Consider the following 22,963-nt stretch of genomic DNA (forward strand, 5'->3'; position numbering starts at 1 on the left):
AATCACATAATTGGAAGAAGCAACTGTTACACCAGATGTGCAGATACCAATGTAAGGACACAGAAAACATAAAAACGCAAGGAAATATGAAACCTGCAAAGGAACACATCCAGCAATAAATCCTAATCGAAAAGAAATTCATGAAATCTCAGGAAAAGATTTCAAAATGTTGAAAATGTGAAAAAAGAAAATCTCACTGAACTATAAGATAACTCTGAAAAACAATACAAAGAAATCAGAAAAACAATTCAGGATATGACTGCGAAACTTATCGAAGAGATAGATATAATAAAAAGAACTAAATAGAAACTCTCAAATCATTGAATGAAATACAAAATACATTCTAAAGTCTTAATGATAGACTAAACAAAGCAAAAGAAAGAATCTTAGAACGTGAAGACAGGTCTTTTGAAACAACGCAATATAAATAAATAAATAAATAAGAGCAAAGCCCTCATGACATATGGGACACAATAACGTGACTACATATTCAAATTATTGGTTACCTAAAAGAGAATGAAAGAGAAAAACTATTTAATAAAATAATAGATGAAAACTTGCCTTGTCTAGAAAGAGTTTAAGACATCCAGATACAGAAGTTCAGAAATTCCCCAGATAGGTACAATGTAAAAAGAATACACCTCTTTAATATACGGTGCTGGAAAACTAGATAATCATGCAAAAGAATGAAACTAGAACACTCTCTCACCATATACAAAAAAGCAACTCAAGATGGATTAAAGATTTAAAAGTAAAACCCAAAACTATAAAACTACAAGAAGAAAATTTATGGAAAACTCTTTAGGACATTGGTGTAGGCAAAGATTTTATGGCTGAGGCCTAAAAAGCACAGGCAATGGAAACAAAAATAGACAAATGGGACTATATTAAATTTAAAAGCTTCTGCATAACAAAAGAAACAAAGGAGTTAAGAGGCAACTTCTTGGTTGGAATAAAATATTTACAAACTATTCATCCAACCGGGGACTAATATCCAGAATATGCAATCAACAGTAAAATATTAATACCATGTAAAAAGAGTCAAAAGACATATACAGAAATTTTCAAAAGAAGACATATAAATGGCCAACAGGTATATGAAAAAAATGTTCATCACTAATCATCAGGGAAATGCAAATCAAAACCACAATGAGGTATCATCTTACTCCAATTAGAATGGCTATTAATCAAAAAAAAAGAAATAGTAGATGTTAGTGACGACGTGGAAAAAAGGGGACTCATACACTGTCGGTTGTAATGTAAATTAGTACAGCCACTATGGAAAACAATAAGGAGATTCAAACAACCACCACCACCACCACCATCACAAACAGAACGATCACACAATCCAGCAATCCCACTACCAGGTAGTTATCCAAAGGAAAAGAATTCAGTATATCAAAGGGTCACCTGTACCCTCACATTCACTGCAGCACTATTCACAATAGCAAAGATATGGATGCAACCTAAGTATACATCAACAAATGAATGGATAAAGGAAATATTGTATATTTATACCATGGAAATCTACTAACCATAAAAACAAAGGAAATCATGTCATTTGTCACAACACAGATGGAGCTGGAACTCATTATGTTAAGGGAAATAAGCCAGGCACAAAAAGTATTGTGTGTTCTCACTCATACATGCGAGCTAATAAAGTTGATCATATGGAGGTAAAGAGTGGAACGATAGATACCAGAGACTGGGACGGATGTAAGGGTAGAAGGTGGAAGTGAGATAAAGAGAGGTTTGTTAAGGGGTACAAACATACCATTGATACACGGAATATGTTTGAACGTTTGATAGCAGAGTAGTGTGACTGCAACTAACAACAATGGTTGCATTTTTCAACACAAATAGTAGAGAGGAAATAACACGTGCCCAACACATAGAAATGATAAAGACTTGGGCAATGGATACCCTAAATATCCTGACTTAATCATTACACATCTATGCACGTGACAAAATTTCATGTATGCCCCATTAATATGTACAAATATAATGCATCCAAAAATTTTTTAAATACTTAATTTGTATTTTTTCTTACACTTTATTCTGGTATTTCTTTTTTATCTTCACAATGAGTCAACCTAAGAAGTACATTTTAAGAAGTCACATTTTCTTGTTAAGTGGTTAAAGATACTTGAAAACTCATTTCCCAGGAATCAAACCCATTTACCACTTTATGTGGTATGTGAGGGAAGCAGAGTTAACATCTGGGACAGTGGTTGACAACACTTTGCCACTCACCAAGTTTCACCTCAAGGATCACTTGTGTTTATGAGTGAGCTGAATCCTAACTACATTTTCCACTGTAGCAAATTCTTATAATTATTTTATGTTGCTTTGGCATCCATTTTATTTTATTTTTTTATTTTGAAACAGGATCTCACTCTGTCACCCAGGCTGGAGTGCAGTGGCATGATTTCAGTTCACTGCAACCTCCACCTCCTGGGTTCAAGCAATTCTCCTGCTTCAGCTTCCCAAGTAGCTGGGACTACAGGCACATGCCACCATGCCCAGCTAATTTTTGTATTTTTTATAGTAGAGACGGGATTTCACCATGTTGGCCAGGCTGGTCTCAAGCTCCTGACCTCAAGTGATCTGCCCGCCTTAGCCTCCCAAAGTGTTGGGATTACAGGCATCAGCCACCGTGCCCAGCTCTTGGCATCTATTTTAAACATAAGTTGAATTTTTTCATATCAGAAGAAAGGGTAAGTCATCCCTGACACAGTATCTAGTTCTTCACCTCTTCCCTGTTCCTCAATGTGATTTATCCAGATATCTCCCTTATACAACTGCCTCCTGGTGGCCACCTCCCTGTGGGAGAGCTAAACACAACCTACTGGACTTGCCCCACTGACCTCCACACCCCACAAGTACTGTGCAGATATGCCACAGTGACCTCCTCTCACGGACACAGCATGCCTACATAGAACTTGTGCCTGCTTCCTCTAAACCCACCAATTAGAACTCCTTGTGGGAAACTTACTTGGGTAACACCATGGACCCCAATAAAGACTTTGACCCACATGTCTATCTCTTTCTCTCTTCTTCCCACCCGCTGGTTGAGAGTACATGTCCTGGATGACTCCCCTTCCTCCTGCTGGCCCTGAGGTGTGCTGGCCTCTTCTTTCTGGGTCTATAAATAATATTGTGGCTCTCCTAGAAAGTGGCTATCTCATAAACTGGACACAAGTCAGGCATGAACCACAAAGGTACCTGCCAGTATATTCAAGTTCCCTGTAAGAGGGACACCTGGTCATGAGTTAGACACTTAGGTTAGACTGTCCACCAGGATAAAGAAGTATCACGTAAAGCCACTTTGTAAGTATCTAAGACCACCTCCCTTGGATCTCCATCAGAGCAGAGCTAGAGTTTCTAGCAGCTCTCCAGAGAGAGGCCTCAATACCACATTAGAGGAAAATACAACATCCACTGTGCTCCATCCTTAGCCTGCATTTAAAGCCCCCTCCTTTCCTCAAAAACTTAATTGGAACTCTGATGTTTTCTCCTCCATACCCTTTGGTAAAATCTTCTCCCAAAAAAAGGAGCTGATAAACTCATTCAACATTAAAACTATTAATGACCACTCCAGAATACAACTGTTTCACATTTAGAAAGATGTAAGAAACTTTAAAGAAAGAAAAATCTATTATAGGATATGCGACAATAAAAAGAAGGACAAATGGTTTTATCACCAAAACATACATTTACATAAAACCCATTTCAAATAGAAAAATTAAGGTTCCTTTTTTAACCCTGTTTCTGTGTCTTCAATAAAATCCTCCCTCCTCCTTAATATCATTAAGGAGGATATCTTAATGAATACCTTAATTCACTGAAAAGGCCTTCTCCTAAAAACGACCCCTCAACAGTTTGTTTCATTCAGTATTCATCTACCAAAATTAGTCATATTAATCTACACAGGCTCATAGGCTAGATTATGCCTTGACAGCACAATGACAAACTCTCGGCAGCTTCACACAAAAATTATTTCTTGCCCACACAATGTCCTATATGCACCTAGAAGCTATATTCCAAATGGTGATTCAGAAATTCAGTCTAGTATCACCTTGTGAATCCATCATCTCAACATGCAGCCTACACAATCCACGTGGCAAAGGCTTTGGCTCATAAATGACACATATCACCTCTACGTACAGTCTACCAGTTAGAATAAGCGCATAGCCCCAACATAATTGCAAGGAAGGCAGAAAAAAACAGCTTAAGTCTGGCTCTAAAGATGAAAATAAAACAAGACTAGGTGAACATGTAACCACTGCCTCTGTCACAATGAGATATTTACTCTATGTATAATTAACTAACATGTGCCTATAGGTCTTTATCTGTATTAACATCTTTGATATTCACAACTAACCAAGGAGACAGGTATTATTAATATCATCTCCAGTTTACAAATAAGGAAACTGAGGTTCAAAGTCAAGTAACTTACCTAAGTGTGTAAGTGGGCTAGCTGAGATTCAAATCTAAGAAATGAGCTCCAGAATACACTATGGCACACTGCTTCTCAAATATTCAAGACACAGTCACAGTTAAGGACACTGGCCCTCAAATATTTGTAGAGCTGTCATACGAAAGAAGGGTTTAGATGTAGTCTATAAGTCTTAAGAACACAAAATAAAGACGTAATACTGAGATTAAAATGCAAGGAGAGTATTTCTGAGTACCTACTGTGAGCCAGGTACCATTCTAGATATTGTACATATATCCTATCCAAGCATCAAAACACTTCAAACAAGGTGGGTATTATTATTCCAGTTACACAAAAGAGAAAACAGACCCAGAGAGATTAAATAACTAGCCTAGGGTTTTACACAGAGCTAGTATTTAAACCCAAATCAATCCGGCTTCAGAGCCTAAGTAATTTTCCACCATATCTCACTGTTACTCAATATAGACATAGTAGATGCAAATCCCACTCCATCAATCACAGGAGTAAAAAAAGTAATATAATTCTTTTTATTTTTTACTATGACTAAACAATTTCAGTTGTGAGTCTCCATTTAGTTGAGAGGCAGAAACTTAATCTTGGCACATTTCCTCTCAGGTCTTTCTGCTTTCTTAGCTTCCATCAGTGGTGGGGCGAGTCATGGCAGGGGGAAGTCCACTCTCCTCTAGAATTTATCAAACCTTCCTGGGGGGTTCAAATACAGTCCCCGTATCTAGGTTCATTCAACTCCCTACCCAGCTCTCCTTCCTCTTCTAGTCTATAAAATCTTTTTTCTTGACTTTTGTTTTTCCAAATTCAGTTTTATAGCCAGACTCAGGCTGTGTAATTTCTGAAATTCAAAAAAACAAAAACCAGACATCTGCCTCTTTTTATACATCCCCTTATAACCTCTTTTTTACACCCTGCTGAAGTGTCCTTCCCCTCCCCTTATAACCAAAAAAAGTAAAGTCCTCAGAAGGTTGCAGGAAATAGCAGGAACAGAAAGCACACTGGTTAATGTATCACAATATCACCATGTTACATAAAGAAGACCCTTCAACAATTAATGTTGCTGAAAATGAAATGAACCATATGAGACCATGAACCTCCCAGTCAATACAAAACATATATAAGAAAAGAACGGTTGGTCATGTAGCTAGGATATTACAGAGGTTTAAAAGATACATATGAATTGGGGGTAGGGTATAGTGATTGGACCTGGAATGTTTTACCTTAATGGATAGAAAAAAATAGAAGGAAGGGAAGAAGAGAGGGAAGGAGGAAGGAAGACAGACAAACCCATAATTTCAAGGGAGCCAGGACACAATGGTTGATTTTCTATGTAAATTCAAATGAAAGCGGGTAGGAAGAGACAGGTTACCATAAATCTTAATATTGACAAGAAGATAATTAAGGAAAAATATGTCTAGAAAGTTAAGGAATAAATCAAAAACATCCAAGAATATGATTTCCTAAGATTTTCCTGAACTAAAATGAAGTCTACCCTCCACACTGAGAAAAGAGGAGGGAAGGGTAAGGGAGCAAGGTGAAGGTGTAGAAGAGTCTCCCAAAAATGCAGAGCTGCAAAAACTGACTGAAAGCTGCCACTCAGTGACACCTTGATTCTGACTTAAAACCACAGAGCCCTTCCAGGAAAGAGAAGGCAGGATGAGTCACGTGAGAAGATAAGAAGCCATTGCCACCAAGGCATTTACATTTATCCCTTCCACGGCCTAAGGAATATATCCTGACTTTTTCTAATAATTTTCTCTAAACTTCTGTCTGAGATCTAATAATGAAATAATAATAATAATAATAAATTACTTTAAAGCACTCCCAGAGGCATCAGAAGATATGCTGAGCCACATTAAAATGCAGCTTGGAGTTACGTAAAGTATCACATTAAAATTTAAAACCCTTCAAAATTCAATCTTGTTTAATTTCAAAGCTATATCTCAAATCAAAAGGCACTATGGGAATTGAAAGAGAAAAGGGAGATAACAATATTCTATCTCCATTAACGAGAGAATTGAGGAAGGAGGGAAGTGGGGAATCTACTGGATATTTTTAACGATAGCTTCATTTGTGACATATTCTACATTTCTGTCTCTGTCACAATGCAAGGACAAAGGGATCATTCTACTTGTTGTTTCTAAAGTCACTGTCATCAATGAAGACTAATGCTAAAAAGCTGTATTTCTGGCCTTGACCTCTGTGAAGCCCCAGACCTACCTGTCAAACTGCCTGCTGGTCTTCCCTCCCCTTGGATAACATCCCACAAGCAGAACAAATTCAGTTTGTCTGAAACTGAATCGATCATCTTTTCCCCAAAATCTCATCTTTATTTGCCACTCCAAATAAAGAACTTAAGAGAGTCACCCTTGACACTTTCTCATACTTTACAATGAAACTATCACTCATTTTACCTTCTAAATTGGTCTCCTCAATTGGTCTCCTCCTCTTCATCCCACTGCTATTTGCTTTTTCAGTTCAGCCCCTTATCATCTCTCCTCTGAACCCCTGGCACCAGCTTCTTGATATGTCTATTCCTCCTTCTCCCTTGTCTTCCTGCAATATATTCTGAGCACCAGCACCAGAGTGATTCTTAAAAAATGCAAATTTGATCTTGTCACAACCCCAGTATAGAGCCTTGAAATGAATGGCCCCCACTCTTTATAGGATATAAATCTAGTTTCTCAGCACGACAAAAAGGCCTTCCATGGGCTGGCCATTAACAGCTTCCCCTCCTGCCACTTGCCATGTCACAATCTGCAATCAAGCAAGCCTGAACAATTTGCAATTACACTTGTTATGCAGTTTCATACTTCACCTTCCCTCATGTACTTCCCTCTGCCTGGAATGTGTGTCCTCTCTTCAAGGAGCCACAGTTCAAAAATCCACTGCTTTACCTCCCTGACTTTGTGCCACCCCTCACCCCTCTCCCACTGAATGAGAGCAAGTGCCCTCTACCTTATGTGCACAGCAACCATCATGCCTCTAAAGCACCCATCACACACCCCATTTAAATGTCTATTCACTCATCTGTTTTCCTCATTAGACTGTAAATTTCTAAAAGAAGCTGTCTTCTCCACTCACAGTGCCTGGTATGCAATAAATGTTCATTGAACTGAACTGAATTTTATTCATTAAGTGCCTCAATTTCTACTTTATACTATCTGTAACATTTTCTGTTGGTTTCTAATACAGGCACAAGTGGGGAATTTATAGTAAATAATAATTTGTATGCCCAATTTAACAGGAAAATGGAAAGGAGCTTTTACTAAAGTGCTCTCCAGGTCAGCAGTGCATGGTGCCAAGTACATACTTTCACTATTTTATTTAATATGTAATACAGCCATGCATGTTAAGTAGTGGCTACAGCCTGTTTTCACAGAGAAGGAAACCACAGCTCAGAGGGGATAGTAAACCCTTTCACCATTATCTAGCTGGAAAGGATGGGCTCATATTGAAACATAGGTTTTACATGTATGCACTAGTGCTTCTCACATAAGAAAGAGAACACAGAAATTGAGCAAAAAGAAAAGGCAATACAAAGATTAAATAAAAGAAAATTTTCTAAGTTCTCCTCCAGTCTCACAACTTCCTCTTTTCTCCACATCCCTCAGCAGAATATGTGACTCTGGGTAATGAGGTCACTCTAAGACCATGGCTGTTGCTTAGAACACAGTGGTAAAGGAGACTTATGGTTAGCAGTTCCATAAAGTGAGGCATTAATTACTTTCTCTAGACATCTGTCCACTAAACCCTTGCAACCGATCTCACAAACACATGGACCAGGAAAACGTGTAGAAGCTCAGGTTGAATCCATCATTACAAATACAACTGGAAGTACTAACTTTCCTAATGGTGTTTTCACATTTTGGTATTTGAAAGACACTATAAAGAGGTACAAGGCTTAGCTCTGCAAATGGAATGCAAAATAGGATGCCTAACTAGAAAAGCGAGGCCAGGTAAGTGTGAGGAGCTATTTCTTGTGTTCATCCCAGAGGATGAGAACACCTCTCCTCCAGGAAATGGGTGAGGACAAGCTGTCTCTCATACAACACCCATACATATTCTAGGTTTAGGGACACTGGGAACAAATGGTGAACACTGAGAACCAGGAGCTGGTATGAATCAGGGCTTCAAGTTCAGGAGTAAAGACTAAACCAAGTCCAAAGCCTGCCACTTCTAGAAGTCCTGCCTAGTAGTGTGGAGCCATAAAAACAAGCCTGGCCTTGTCAGTGGAGGTAATCTAGTCCCAGTAAAAAACTGCTTCTGCTGCTAAACAATGTTTGGAGTTCATCACTCAGAGAGTTAAAAGGGCTACAGTTCAGGGACACCAGGCAAAGAGCCCAACATCAGTAGCCTTGAAAAAGACAAGGAAGAAAAAATGTAGCAGTAATTCACTAGGCATGTGACTTGAGACTTGGCAGGCTGCCTTGGCAGGGCTGGACAGTTTGTGAGCAGAAAATTCACATATTTTTTTCCTGCAGCCAGAAGTTAAGAAGGTACAGACAGAGGAATATCAACTCAGATCCTTCATCAAGCTAATAATCAATAAGACCTTCCTAAGGAGAACAATGAATAACCACAACTGTCATCTGTTTTACACATGCATATGACTGATCAGCATTACTCCAACTGGGCTTTAGTACTTTTACAACCTTAAACAGTTCTGTAATATATTAATTGGATATCAAATACGCAACCAATCCAAGTTTTCTCACCTGACAGACTGCTAAACAAAGGTCTGAAACAAAAGCAAGGAACAGAGTTCAGCTCAAGTCAACCAACATTAATAGGGCATGAATTAAGATACTGGGCCAAGAGCAGCTAATACAAAGATGAATAAGGTATCTCTGAGGAAAGTATAGTACACTGTAGGAGGAAAAAAAAGCAAAAAGAATGTCAATATAATATCCTAATTGCTGGCATAGTATGTACATGATAGTGTATGAAGATCATTAGCCAGGGTTAAAAGACCAAAAAGCAAGGCAAGCAAATGTCAATCAACCCCTGTGAGGACTAAAAGGAAGAGTTAAAAAGCCACCCTAGAGATAACTTAGTCTGGATTTCAAATGAGGACACATGCTAAAAAGGGAGTATGACCTGCGCAGAGTCATACAGTTAGTTGCAAAACCTAGGCTGGAACTCAGGTTTACAGTACTTTCCACCACAGCAGGACACTTTTCCAAAATCACAGGAAATTGGGCAAATTGCAGGCTTCTGAAGCTGGGAATATGACTTTCAAAAATGCAAATTCTAAAGACATATTGATTAATGATCTGTGAATGAGGATGGGGGAAGTGCATGGCAGCTGGCTGTCCTCAGGGTGGGAAACTTGGAGGACAGAATGGCATCTGCATGTGGTTTGTCAGTAAAAACAAAAAACTTAAAAAAAGCATTGCATTTGTAACTCAAAGCAACTATTTGCTTAAAAAAAACTTGCTTCAATGGCGCTACTAGTTCTATTCTCCTCTCCTACAGCAAAGAACTGTTTTATTACTTGTGCTAATAATATGGAAATGTCTCTTTCCTGAACCGTGAGGTTTCTCGGAGATCAGCAAAACTAAAGCATGTTACAACATTAATACCTCTACTTCAGACTGAGTTAGAAAGCTCTTTCTCCAGTAGACTTTCACTATGACATCATGAAGTTCTAAGTCCTACATGAACTAAAAGAAAACCCTACCCAATGAAACACAAGCTAGTTGTGATTACAGGGTAATGAAACCAATCGTTAATTCCTTCAACGAACATTTACTGATTAATCCTGTGTCATGAACTATTTTAAGACCTAAGATTTTGAGAGGAGGGAACAAAAGATGGAAAGACAAAACACAAGATCAATCAGACACAACCCCTGTCTAGTGAGGAAAGCAAATACACAAGCAAAGGATTGTAAAATTGTTTGATAAATGTTATAAAGCAATGCTACTCAGAATGTGGCCCTGGACCAGTGCAGAGCTCTAAATTGCTGGTTGTTGAGCCACAAGAAGATGGCTAAGTACACATCTTGAAAGTAAATATACAGAAACTTTTATAGCATTTTTTTTCCTTTATCTTTTTTTTGAGACAGAGTCTCGCTCTGTCACCCAGGCTGGACTGCAGTGGCTTGATCTCGGCTCACTGCAACCTACACCTCCCAGCTTCACGCCATTCTCCTGCCTCAGCCTCCCGAGTAGCTAGGACTACAGGCACCCACTGCCACACCCGGCTGATTTTTGTATTTTTAGTAGACGCGGGGTTTCACCGTGTTAGCCAGGATGGTTTCGATCTCCTGACCTCGTGATCTGCCTGCCTCGGCCTCCCAAAGAGCTGGGATTACAGGTATGAGCCACCACGCCCGGCACCCTTTATAGCATTTTAATAGCAATTTTAGGTCTGTTGAAGCTAACAATTTTTAAAATGAGGCTATTTTATGTTTTTTACACTTCATTTTTCTAGTATTTCATTTTTATCACATTTTACAAAATCAGTCCAAAAATAGTTTAAGGAGCAATGAATACAGTGATGTAACAGAAGTACTATTTTCCATACTATACTATACAAACACAGATGAAAAGAAATGGCCTTTGAGATTTAAGAGAGGCTCCAAAGGGGAGATAACTTTTGAGCAGCAAAGGATAAGTAGGGGTTTTCCAGAGATATTAAGAAGCATCAGGCACAGGAAGAGCATCCACAAAGGCTCAGGGTCATACTAGTGAATGGTATTTTTATAAAAATAAACTTTGAGGCACAGTAATAAACAGTAAAAGTGCAGAAATTAGGCTACAAAGAAATTCACAGAGACTGGCATGATTTTATAGTTCAGGCTTTGGACTCTCCCCCAAAATGCAATAGGGAACCACTGAAAAGTTTTATAAGCCAAAGAAGGATATATTTATGTTTTCATTATTCTGACAGCACAGCAGTGTGGTAGACAGATTTGAAAGGGAGAGAGGGAGGGACACAGACCAGTTGTGAACATACTGAAATAACCTAGGTGTGAAGTGAAGAGGACCTGCATTATATCAAGGAAAACAGGCAAGAAAGAATGGCTTAGAGAAATGTTTTGAAGGTATGGATGCATAATGTGCCTTACTTAAGATGGGTCAGAATCTGTAATTAGTTGTTCACTCAATTCAATTAAGTGTCCTGATCATATGAAGAGGAGATCAGTAAGCATAAAGAAACTAAGTGAGTTAATGAGAGACAGGAGATAGACCTGGGAGTGGAATACGAAATTCTAGAAAAATCTTGGGTTTTAATAATCTTACATAGATTCATATATATACACATATACACACACACACATACACACACACACATATGGAGAAGAAAAATGGATAAAGAGTTATAGCCAACACATTTATTTTCCACATTTATGTACAGAGCAGTATTGTAGACACTATGGAAAACGCAAAGGGAAACAGTAATAGTCCTTTTCACTGTTTCTAACCCCTGGGCAACTTGAGAATCTCCACCTAGAAGTTAGTTCTGGACGACAGAAACCTGATGTACTTATTTCAATAGATTTCAAACCAAGACTCATTTTCAACCCAGAGAAATTCTGTGGGTTCAGGGAATCTCTAAAGGGCAAGGGTATGTATATATGTGTAGGTAGGAAGGCAGAGTTCCTTGATTGGAAGAAATGGGTATTTCCTGAAATGTTCCCAAGGAAACTATGAGCCCCTCGGATGAAATCTGTTGAATCAAACAGCTCCTCTGGAATTACCTGGTCTCCAGGGAATGCGTAGCCCTCTTAAATCCAATGTAAACTGCACAGAGATCCAGAGAATTGCAACGCCTAAGAATACGGGTCACCGGCTTAGAGAACCTGCAAAACTCACTTAGAAAGGACCAGAAGTAGAAGCACTGGGCAAACATATACCATTTTTCTTAGAGTATTTTTTAAAATGCAACAGAAAATCAGATGGAGTCAGAAACAATTCAATTATTGTTCTATCACAGATATTCTGTACCTCCACTAACCATCACACATACAGGGAACACCACTTATCATAACACCATTGCTGTGGGCAGGCCCAATATCTATGTTACGGTGGTTTGACTGTGTCTTGTAAGTGCCTATTATATTTCAGGGCACATGATTTTACCAAAGTATGTAACAGGCTTAGTTTTATAACAACGTCTACTGTATTCTAGTCATGAACTGGGACAAATAAGCCTTTTTGTACTCCACAGCTGCATCTATTCAAGTGAAATACCACAATTAACCTGTGAATTTAATCTAAATATTCAACAAGTATACAAAATTAAATATTAAAAAGTTTAATTTACCTAAAGAGTAATAAGCTTTTAACATAAAATCATCAACTGCCACTTAATTTTCTTTTATAAAAACATTATTAGCCTCTGCCTTTGTAAAATGACAATGGATATAAGATAAATGCTCCCATATAAGAGAAGAGAACATAAAATTATCTCCTAAGAGCATTAACTACCATTTTTTTAATTTTGAAAATGAACAAATTCTCAATCAGTGCCTACCATCTGCAAGACACTATTGGGAATCAATGGAAAACAAAAAGATCTAATTATCCACAAGGTCTGGAAAGATAGAGAACAGAATCACTTAATACCACCAGTGTATGGAGGTAAGCAAGGAGAAGCTCTCCATTCAGTATCCAAGATCCTCTGCTAGTCCCGTACAATGCACCAGCATGGAAAGTGATGAATAAGCTTCATTGATAATAGTGACTACGTCACAGCTGGCTGAACATTCAGTCCACAAACAGAAGGCTTCTGTATTTGCTCGAATCAACCATAGGAAAGTTTTAGCAAAAAGACTGTTATATTCAAATGGAAATCAGTACTTTCCAGCAAGAATGGACAATTAGCAATTCCTTAAACTGGCACTAAAAAGAAGAACAGAGAAATGCACCAAAAATTATCACAAACAACCTATATTCCAAAATGTGAAACAAATAAGAAAGATTACTATTGTTAGCATTTTGAAAAACTCATGTACCAGACATAAGGTAAGTCTGGATGTTATGAGTCTCCCAGTTATCAACTTATACTGATAAATTTTACCCAACTACTCTCCCTTTGTAAATTTCTTATCACATAAAGTTTAAACTGTAGTCCAAGATTTCAGCACACGGTTAATTTAGATGGCATTCTTTAAACATTTAGCAAAAAGTGCAAAGTCTGTTTATACAACATTTGAATCTACATTTTAAAAGTGTTTATTCACCAGATTAACAGATTCTTGCAAATACCTCTTCAAGACTAGCAAGGCAAATAATCACCAACCTCACTCCAATCTCCAAGCATACACACAATTATGGCCTATTTGACTTATGGATCTGGTTTTGTGAATCTGATCCTGCGACTAGAGAAGTTTGCAGGCCCTTAATTGAGTTACAATGATTCCATGGCTACCCTTGGTGTTGAAAAACACAAAGGTCAAGGAAATAGGCAAAAGAAATTTCACCAGAGTTAAAGCAATTGTTTCCTAGATATAATGTCAAAAGCACAAGTGATAAAAGAAAAAAACTGAGGTTCAACTTTATGAAAATTAAGGATTTTGGTGTTTCAAATGTGACATTACCGAAAAAGTGAAAAGAGAGCCAACAGAATGGAAGTCATATACAAGGGACTTGTATCCAGCATAAATAAAGAAACCTTAAAATTCAGTAACCAAAAGACAAATAAAGGTCAGGTGCATCACATCTAGAATACCAGCACCTTGGGAGGCCAAGGCAGGGGAATTGCTTGAAGTCGAGAGTTCACGACCAGCCTAGGGAAAAATAGCAAGACCCTGTCTCTACAAAAAATTTAAAAATTAGCTGGGCATCGTGGCACATACCTGTAGTCCCAGCTACTCACAGTAGGCTGATGTGGGAGGATCATTTGAGCCCAGGAGTTCAAGGATGCAGTGAGCTTTGATGGTGCCACTGCACTCCAGCCTGGGCAACAGAGCAAGATCCCAATAAAGTAAGTAAATAAATAAGTAAATAAATAGGCAAAGACATGAAAAGATGTCCAGTATCATTAATCATTATAAAAATGCAAAACCACGAGATACTATTTCAAATCCATTAGAATGGCTACAATTAAAAGACAATAACAAGTGTTAACAAGGATATGGAGAAACTGGAGCTCTCAGACAATTCTGTGGAGAATGTAAAAGAGTGCAGTCACTTTGGAAAACAGTTTGGTGATTAAACAGAGTTGCCAATTCTGAAATTACTAAGCAATTCCACCTTTAGTTATATATGCAAGAGAAATAAAAACATATCACATAAAAACTTTTACCTGTATTTATAGAACGTGTTCACAGCATGACAGCCAAAAAGTAACGACAACTCAAATATCCATGAACTGATGAATGAAAAAATAGTTATATATCCATACATGTAATATTATTCAGCAATAAAAAGGAATAAAGTAGTGATAAACGCTAAAATACGGATGAACCTCAAAAACATTATATAAAGTGAAAGAAGCCAATCACAAAAGACCACATATGGCATGATTACATTGATACAAAATGTTCAGAAAAGGCAAGTCTATATAAACAGAAAGTAAATTAGAGGTTTCCAAGGACTGAGAGAGGGTACAAGGTGTGGGAAGTGAATATAATGGGTACAAGTTTTCCTTCTGGAGAGTGATAGAAATGTTCTCAAATTAGATAATGGTACTGGTGGCATAAATTTTTTAAACATACTGCAAACAACCAAATTGTACACTTTACACTGGTAAATGTTGTGGTATATAAATTATACGTCAATAAAATAGTTTTGCATTGTGCCAAACTGCAAACCTTTTCACACTTCTGAATGCAGTCCCTCAAGCTACCTGATATTTTATGGGGCAAGGTACATATGAAGTAAAGCAATTATTCTCCTATCAACCTGTGTCTTTATCTCAAGCATTAATCTAGAGTTGGACTGGCTCTGGGGGCACCAGATAACTCAATGTATACACTCTAAACATTATGAATTCCTAAGAATTACCGAAGCCTAGCAGCACCTACTGCCAATTTTGGTTCCATTCACTTCAATAAACATTGATTGAGGCCCATAACTGGCTAAGGACTATCTCTAGAACACAAAGACAAAAGAAATAATGGGGCTGGGCACAGTAGCTCATGCCTGTAACCCCTGCACTTTGGGTGGCTAAGGCAGGGGAATCCCTTGAGCCCAGGAGTTTGAGACCAGCTGGGGCAACATAGTGAGTCCTCATCTCTACCAAAAATAAACAAAATTAGCCAGGTGTGGTGGCACACAACCATAGTCCCAGCTACTCAGGAGGCTGAGATTGGGAGGATCACTTAAGCCTGGGAGGTTGAGCCTGCAGTGATTCTATATCGCACCACTGCACTCCAGCCTATACCTTGTAGAGAGAGAGGAGACGAGACGAGAAGAGGAAAATAGTAGGCCTAATACCCAAGAAGTTCAACGCTTGTTAAGTCTAAGACAGATACATACGCACATGGTTCCAGTTCAGTATACCATGTGCAAACTACAGGAATAAGCACGGAGGCAGAGAAATAGTACAGAGAAGGGAGTAGTTAATTTTATCTCAATATGACCCACAAAGGTTTCACAGGAATAAGAATACCCGAGCAGGGCTTTAAAGGATTGGTAGACAGGAGAGGAATGGTACAGGGAAGAGTGTGGAGGAAGGAAAGCAGGCCACAGTCAAGGTAATGAAAAGGGGTATGTAATAGCAAAGCGGCCTGAAGGGCTGAAAGAAATTTGGAAACAAAATTAAGGGTCATGCAAAAAATGTCAGAAGATGAGTTTGGGGAATTAAGCTAGATTACGGATATGCTACAAATTCCAAACCTTATCCTAAGGCAACGGTGAGGCTTTGAAGTGTTTTAAGCAGGTGAATGAAATTATCAGATTTATTCTAGAAATATCATCCTAGCCAATCATTTGCAGAATGACGATTCACTACAACAAGGGTTCTCCAGGTTTTATTTACCTAAGTAATCACTTTTAATGTGGTGCTTTCAAATGCAATGTTATATAGTAACCGGAGACGAAAGAAAGCAAAAAGCAAAGCACTTCTGGTTGAAACACTGGAAGGCCTGGAGCCCTGTACAGGCAATGACCACTGTTTAGCCCCCACAACTGAAGAATCCCTACAGCTCAGCAGAAGATGGTGTGGAAATTTTTGAACTAAAGAGAGGTATTAATAATAATGGAAGACTGGAGACTAATTAAGAAGCTAGTTTAATAGTCCAGGGGTAAAATGATCAGTACCTAAAACGACAAAGAAGAAAAGAGAGTCCAGAAAGCTCTAAACAAAACAATTATCAAAATTTCTAGACTGACTAGATGTAGCATAAGAATGAAGAAAGAATCCAGGATGACTTCCGGGCTTATGGTTTATTTATTTATTTAATTATTTATTGAGACAGAGTCTCACTCTGTTGCCGAGGCTGGAGGGCAATGGCACCATCTTGGCTCACTGCAACCTCTGCCTCCCGGGTTCAAGCAATTCTCCTGCCTCAGCCACCCAGGTAGCTGGGACTACAGGCACCCGCCACCACTCCCAGCTAATTTTTTTTATTTTCAGTAGACAGGGTTTCACTCTGTGTGAGCCATGATGGTCTCGATCTGACCTCGTGATCCGACCACCTCAGCCTCCCAAAGTGCTGGAATTATAGGCATGAGCCACTGCACCTGGCTAATTTTTTGTTTTTTTAGTAGAGACAGAGTTTCACCATGTTGGCCAGGCTGGTCTCAAACTCCTGATCTCAGGTGATCCACCCACCTCAGCCTCCCAAAGTGCTGTGATTACAGGCGTGAGCCACCACACCTGGGCAGCAATAAGGCGTATGGTTTAGGTGAAGAGAAATGACTGTTGATAAAATGGACAGGGATACTCGGCTTACCTAAAGATACTTCAAATTTAGTCATCCCCAAAATTGAACTCTCTTGCCCCTCGTCACACCTGTTAGTGTTAGCAGTGTTAGCAGTTTCATATCTCAGTACATGGCTCCAGATTATGCTGGTGCTTGAGCCAGAAGCCTCAGAATCACCTTTGATAGCTATTCCCCCACATTCCCTACATGAAGTCCATCACCAAGTGTCACTGATTCTGATTTCAAAATTTGTTTCATTTATCCACCACTTCCACCATGCTACTTCCATGCTACCATCATCTTACACCTTGATTTCTACAACAGCCTCTTAACCCAGTTTCCTTGCTACTATCCCTGACTCACTCCAAACCATTCTACATACAATAATGAGTTCTGTAAACTGTAAACCCTTCTGTGGATTCCCATTGCACTTTAAAGACAAAGAACATGTCTTGTTTTATTCATCTTGGGACACTCAGTGCCTAGTACACTGTAGACAATAAATATTTTTTTAAAAGAATAAAAGAGAAAGGATCAGGCCTGGAGTAAGATGATGAGTTTTGTTTCAGGATTCTTGGGTTTGAGGTGTCTATGGGATGTGCAAGGGATGACCCTATGGCAACTGGTAGTAGGAGCCTGAATCCAAACTGACATTTGGCCTCACTATTTCAGGACTAAATAAGTAGAGTTATCTACGGTAAACAGGACTAAGACTATTTTAGATAATCATGAACTAAGTTAACAAAGCTTGAAGCAAGCTCAGCTTCTCAGAAAGATTAAAGTGTCTCTCTAATCTGGAATTCTGCAGCTCTGGGTCAGGTCTAGGTCAGCATTTCAAGGACCACAGAAACCACTGACCTAGCACTAGATCTGCGGTGGAATCTTTACAAGAAGCTATTTGGCAGCAAAGCCTGTGATTTGCCCACTTCCTTCAAACTATTTTCACAACACCTCTGCCCACCCCCACCCACGCCCCCGCTCCCTGATGTCCTCACCAATTTCCAAATGACTTCTCTATTAGTTAATCATGAACCTTACCTGACTCTCTGACAGCACATCTGGGGTGGTGCCTGGAAGCCTGTATTCTGACAATTATACCAGGCAATTTCTCAGTCTGGGGAAAGTTAACAGTTTAGAGAACATATGCAAAAGTTACTTTCATTCCTCTCTTCTACTGACCCTAGATAGCTGCCTTAGCTACTGTTATCATGACTTTCAAACAATAACAAAATTGTAATTTATTGTAGATTTCCTATAGTACTACATGAAAATATTTAATATAATGTACTGATCATGGCAAATGCTAAGTGCTTCCAGGTTTCTAGTAAGTAACCATTACTTTTCCAAACACACATGTAAGAGACATTGATTATAATATCCAATATCCCTTTTCCTCCTTAATTTCTGCCAACATCAGTGTTTACCTACTGTATACAAACCCTTCAAGTTGAATAAGCTTGGTAATGGCACCTCTATTTTGATTTTTAAGTCAATAAATAATTATGTATTTTCTTTTAAAACAGAGCTTCTGAGAACCTCTGCCTATATATCCAGGGAATGTGTACAACAGCAAGTGTCAGATGAGTTGGCTTATGACCTAATCATTTGGTTTACTAATCAGGTGATCAGAGGTGATAGCCTGGTAACTCCGTCAATCCTAAGGTTTTACACTGACTTATGCTTGGTTGCATATCAATTGTTTTACATCTATAAATAACTACTGGTTAAATGCAAGACATACTAGAATTGTTGAAGTCAATAAAGAACAAAAATGTTAAATCTGAAACTTCAACGCAAGACGACTTTTACCAGCTCTGTATATTGCATTATCTGATCAAATTCCTTAAGATTTAAAATGTCTCCAATACTTCAAAATCCATTGGGGAAAAAAAAAGAAAAAATGAAAACACAGCAAACATAACATCAAACTGACTATTTTTCATTTATGGTGAATAAGTATTATCTGCACCCACAATGTATTATTTGCAAAGAAAAAAAAGGTTTGCAAATAGCAGTTTGAAATATGTCATATTTTACTGTATTTTAAAAGAAAGCCCCAAAACTATTTTTTATAAATAAGCAGAAAATACAAGACTCTCAATTGCTGGGTGACAGACTAAGGTTTTTATTTATTTTTGAAGCCTCAATATAACCTTAAATTTCAATCTGCCCTTTAATCTACACTCATTCCCAAAAGCATGTGATTTTAAAAGTTAACAAATGGTATCTATTTATGCGGTTAAAGTAATTAAGCAACCTTTACATATGCAAAATAGTATGTACAAAGTTATTCATTTTGGCACTGTTTGTAATAGTAACAGTGGAAACCATCTAAGTATTCATCAATAGAGGGTGCAAGTTATGATACATTCATACAATGAAATGTTATGAAGAAATTTTTTAATAATAAGGAAATGGGTATAATGTGCTACTACCTGTGTAGGAAAAGGGGGTGCACTGGGGAATATGTAAATATATTAGATTGTATATGGGTCATGTAACTCTAGAATTATACTTTAAAAAAAACTGACAACACTAATTCCCTGTGGGGAAACAAATTGAGTGAACAGGGCCAGGATATGAGAAAAACTTACTAATAAATATCTTCTTACATTTTTGAAATTTGAGCTATATGAATATATTAGCTAGGAAAGAAATAGTTAAACATTTTTAAAAAATGAACCATGTATAAGAGTACTTTAAAAGAAATGAATACTTTCAAAAACATATTGCTCAATGACTAGGTTATATACAATTACACAGACAAAACCAATGTGTAAAGAAACTGTTATAATTATGTCTTCTCTTAAAACTTCTCACTATGTACTCCATTGAGCTGTATGACATATAAAAATACTAGAGTTAATCTCATCCCAAACCCTTTAAATGTTCCATCAATGGTTGAAACAGCAACAACAACGGGTTCCTTCATTCCTCAGGTCTACGGCAAAAAGGCAGCAAACATGAGGTTCTTGACATATCCCCGTAAGTAACTGAGCAAAAAATTTTGAAAATATTCAGTTTTTCTCATCACACTGTATGTCACTTGTTAAACGAAAAGTCAAAATCTCTTCATTCATAATGCTATATTAAATCATATATTAAAAAACGCTACTTAATACAATATCCATTTAAAATCCGTATCTTATTCACATTATCTTTTATAGACCCAAAATGACAGAATGCTTTTTAAAAAATAATTCATAAAGCAGTTCTTGAGAAATAAGGTCTTGGGTCCAAAAGAGTTGAGTACAAAGCAAGAAGACTACAGTACCAGCAACCGACAACCAGAGTTGTTGGGAAACAAAAATCAACAATGTAAAATAAGATGAACAAAAGGGGTTGGCTTCTCGATTAACTATCTAAGTTCAAATAGATACTCCCATCCCTCACTCATCCCTCACTGAGTTCCTGACAGATTGGCTTTAAAAGCTCTCCCAAAGATTCATTATTCTTAAACTTTACTCCTAACACCCGTCCAACCTTTGGCAAACAACTCATTTTTTATCTTTATTAGAATAAACTGAAGGAATTCTCCCCCTACCATCTCAGAGTATCCACTGTTTCACCTATCCTTTTCCCTTCTCTCCCACATCACAGGAAGCAGTGTAAGCCCCATCTTTGCTTTAACCCATCTCCTAACCTCTACCAAGATCTTGTTTGCTCAATCATCCTACAACTTGACATTTCAAGTTTTCCCTTTTCTTTGATCGCTTGCTTTGTGCCTTCAATAAAGCAAAGATCTTCTGATATTTTGAAGAATGTACCTGGATCATGCTTCCTCCTTTAACTATTATATTTCTTTCCTTTTTCTAGTCAAGTTACCTAAATATGTAATTCATATCCATTGCCTCCTCCCTCTTCCATCAAAAAATATATGCTTCAGCTTCAAATCCTCTACTAAAATAGCCTTATCCAAGTTCCCAAATGTCCTCCTAATCATCAACTCAAAAGTGAAAGCGACCTCCATGTTAATCTATTCCATTCACTCCCCTCTACAGACAAGGAAGCTGAAACCTATGAAAGATTACCTTTACCAATATTACAGTGAATCTTGAGGGTTGAAATCTCAACAACCTTCCATCCAGAAGAATAGACTTTTCTTGGTTAAGAAAGAAACAAAAAAAGAAAGAAAGAAAGAAAAAGTAAATGAAAATTCCAGATTTCAGAAATCTCCACAAAAGAAAAAGAAAAAGCCACATTTGTCTAAAATAGAAGTCAATAGGAATATACCAAGAGATCATCCAAAATCCATTCCAATTGTCTTTGGAATATGGTCTTCCTTGCACTTCTTGAATTCCAAAATCTCCAAACCAAATAATAAAGTTCCACTGTGAAAGTTTTTCAGGAAAGTCAATTTTTTCTCTACTCCTCCATCTGCCATGCACTATAGTATACAGTCTAAATTTGAATATTGAAAGATCCTGCACAGAAACCTAGGGATTATTCAGAGAGGTAGAAAGAGAATCAGGGAAATACGGAGGAGGAAGTTTTTAGGAGAAGGAAGCAATCAACAGTGCTAAAAGCTAATTTTTCACATCTTCTCCCCTATACACCTCCACAACATTTTTGGTCATTCTGAATAGGTCCATAGAGTGTTCCTGAATTAGGGTGTAATCTCTTCTACAAAGAAACATGCCCATCACCTGTGAGGGTTAATGTGCCAACTTGACTGGACTACGAGGTGCCCAGATATTTGGTCAAACATTATTCTGGGCATTTCTGTGAGGGTGTTTTTGAATGAGATTAACATTTAAGTCATTGGACTGAGTAAAGCAGATTGTCTTCCATGTGTGGGTGGGCCTCATCCAATCAGTTGAAGGCCTGAATAGAATGAAAGACTGATCTCCCAAGAGCAAGAGAGAATTCTCCTGCCAACTGGAACATCACTTCTCCCTGGTTCTATAAGCAGCTTCCAGGCTTTAGAGTCAAACTAGGACACTGCCCCTCTGCAGATATTGGACTTGCCAGGCTCCATACTCACAGAAGCCTATTACTTATAATAAATCTCTTTATACATACATACACATACACAAATTTCTCTAGAGAATCCTAATACAATATCTGAGCATGAAAAGTATATATTCTTTAGTCTATCTGCTTCAATGTTCACCCTTTCAGACTAAATTTTAGAGGCCAATTAATAATCTTAGAGTAAAAATTCTGTTACCTAAGCTTTCTCATCTTCCGTAAAGCCCTTTGCAACATCCATGTTACCAGAAAAAAAAAAAAAAAGGCAATATGAAGACCAAAGACAAAGAACCTATAAACAACTGACACGGTTTGGATGTGTGTCGCCACCCAAACCTTATCTATCTTATCTAGAACCCCCACTTGTCAAGGGAGGGACCTGGTGGGAGGTTATTGGATCACGGGGGCAGTTTCCCCATTCTGTTCTCATAGTGAGGGAGTTCTCAAGAGATCTGATAGTTTTAAAAGTGGCAGTTTCACACCAACATGGCACAAGTTTACCTATGTAACAAACCTGCACGTTATGCACATGTACCCTAGAACTTAAAGTATAATAATAATAATTTTTTAAAAAGCTTGTAGCAAAAAAAAAAAAAAAATCTATAAAAAAAAAAAGTGACAGTTTCCCCTGCATTCTCTCTCTCTCCCTCCTGCTGCTGCTTTGTGAAGAAGGTACTTTCTTTCCCTTCGCCTTCCACCATGAT

At 37.9% G+C, this 22,963-nt stretch overlaps 1 protein-coding gene across 5 annotated transcripts in view; it reads right to left on the bottom strand.

Moving 5' to 3' along the window:
• Positions 1–22,963, bottom strand: part of IGSF11 (immunoglobulin superfamily member 11) — a 220,803-nt gene that overhangs the window by 73,031 nt on the left and 124,809 nt on the right. The window contains exon 2 of one of the 5 annotated variants that reach the window (XM_030941439.1): positions 2,996–3,145. The exons of the other annotated variants lie outside the window; for them this stretch is intronic. Coding sequence (XP_030797299.1) covers positions 2,996–3,145 — 150 coding nt within the window. The remainder of the gene's footprint in view (positions 1–2,995; positions 3,146–22,963) is intronic. 5 annotated transcript variants of the gene reach the window in all.

Source organism: Rhinopithecus roxellana, chromosome 1, assembly GCF_007565055.1.
Source record: "Rhinopithecus roxellana isolate Shanxi Qingling chromosome 1, ASM756505v1, whole genome shotgun sequence".
Taxonomy (NCBI): domain Eukaryota; kingdom Metazoa; phylum Chordata; class Mammalia; order Primates; family Cercopithecidae; genus Rhinopithecus; species Rhinopithecus roxellana.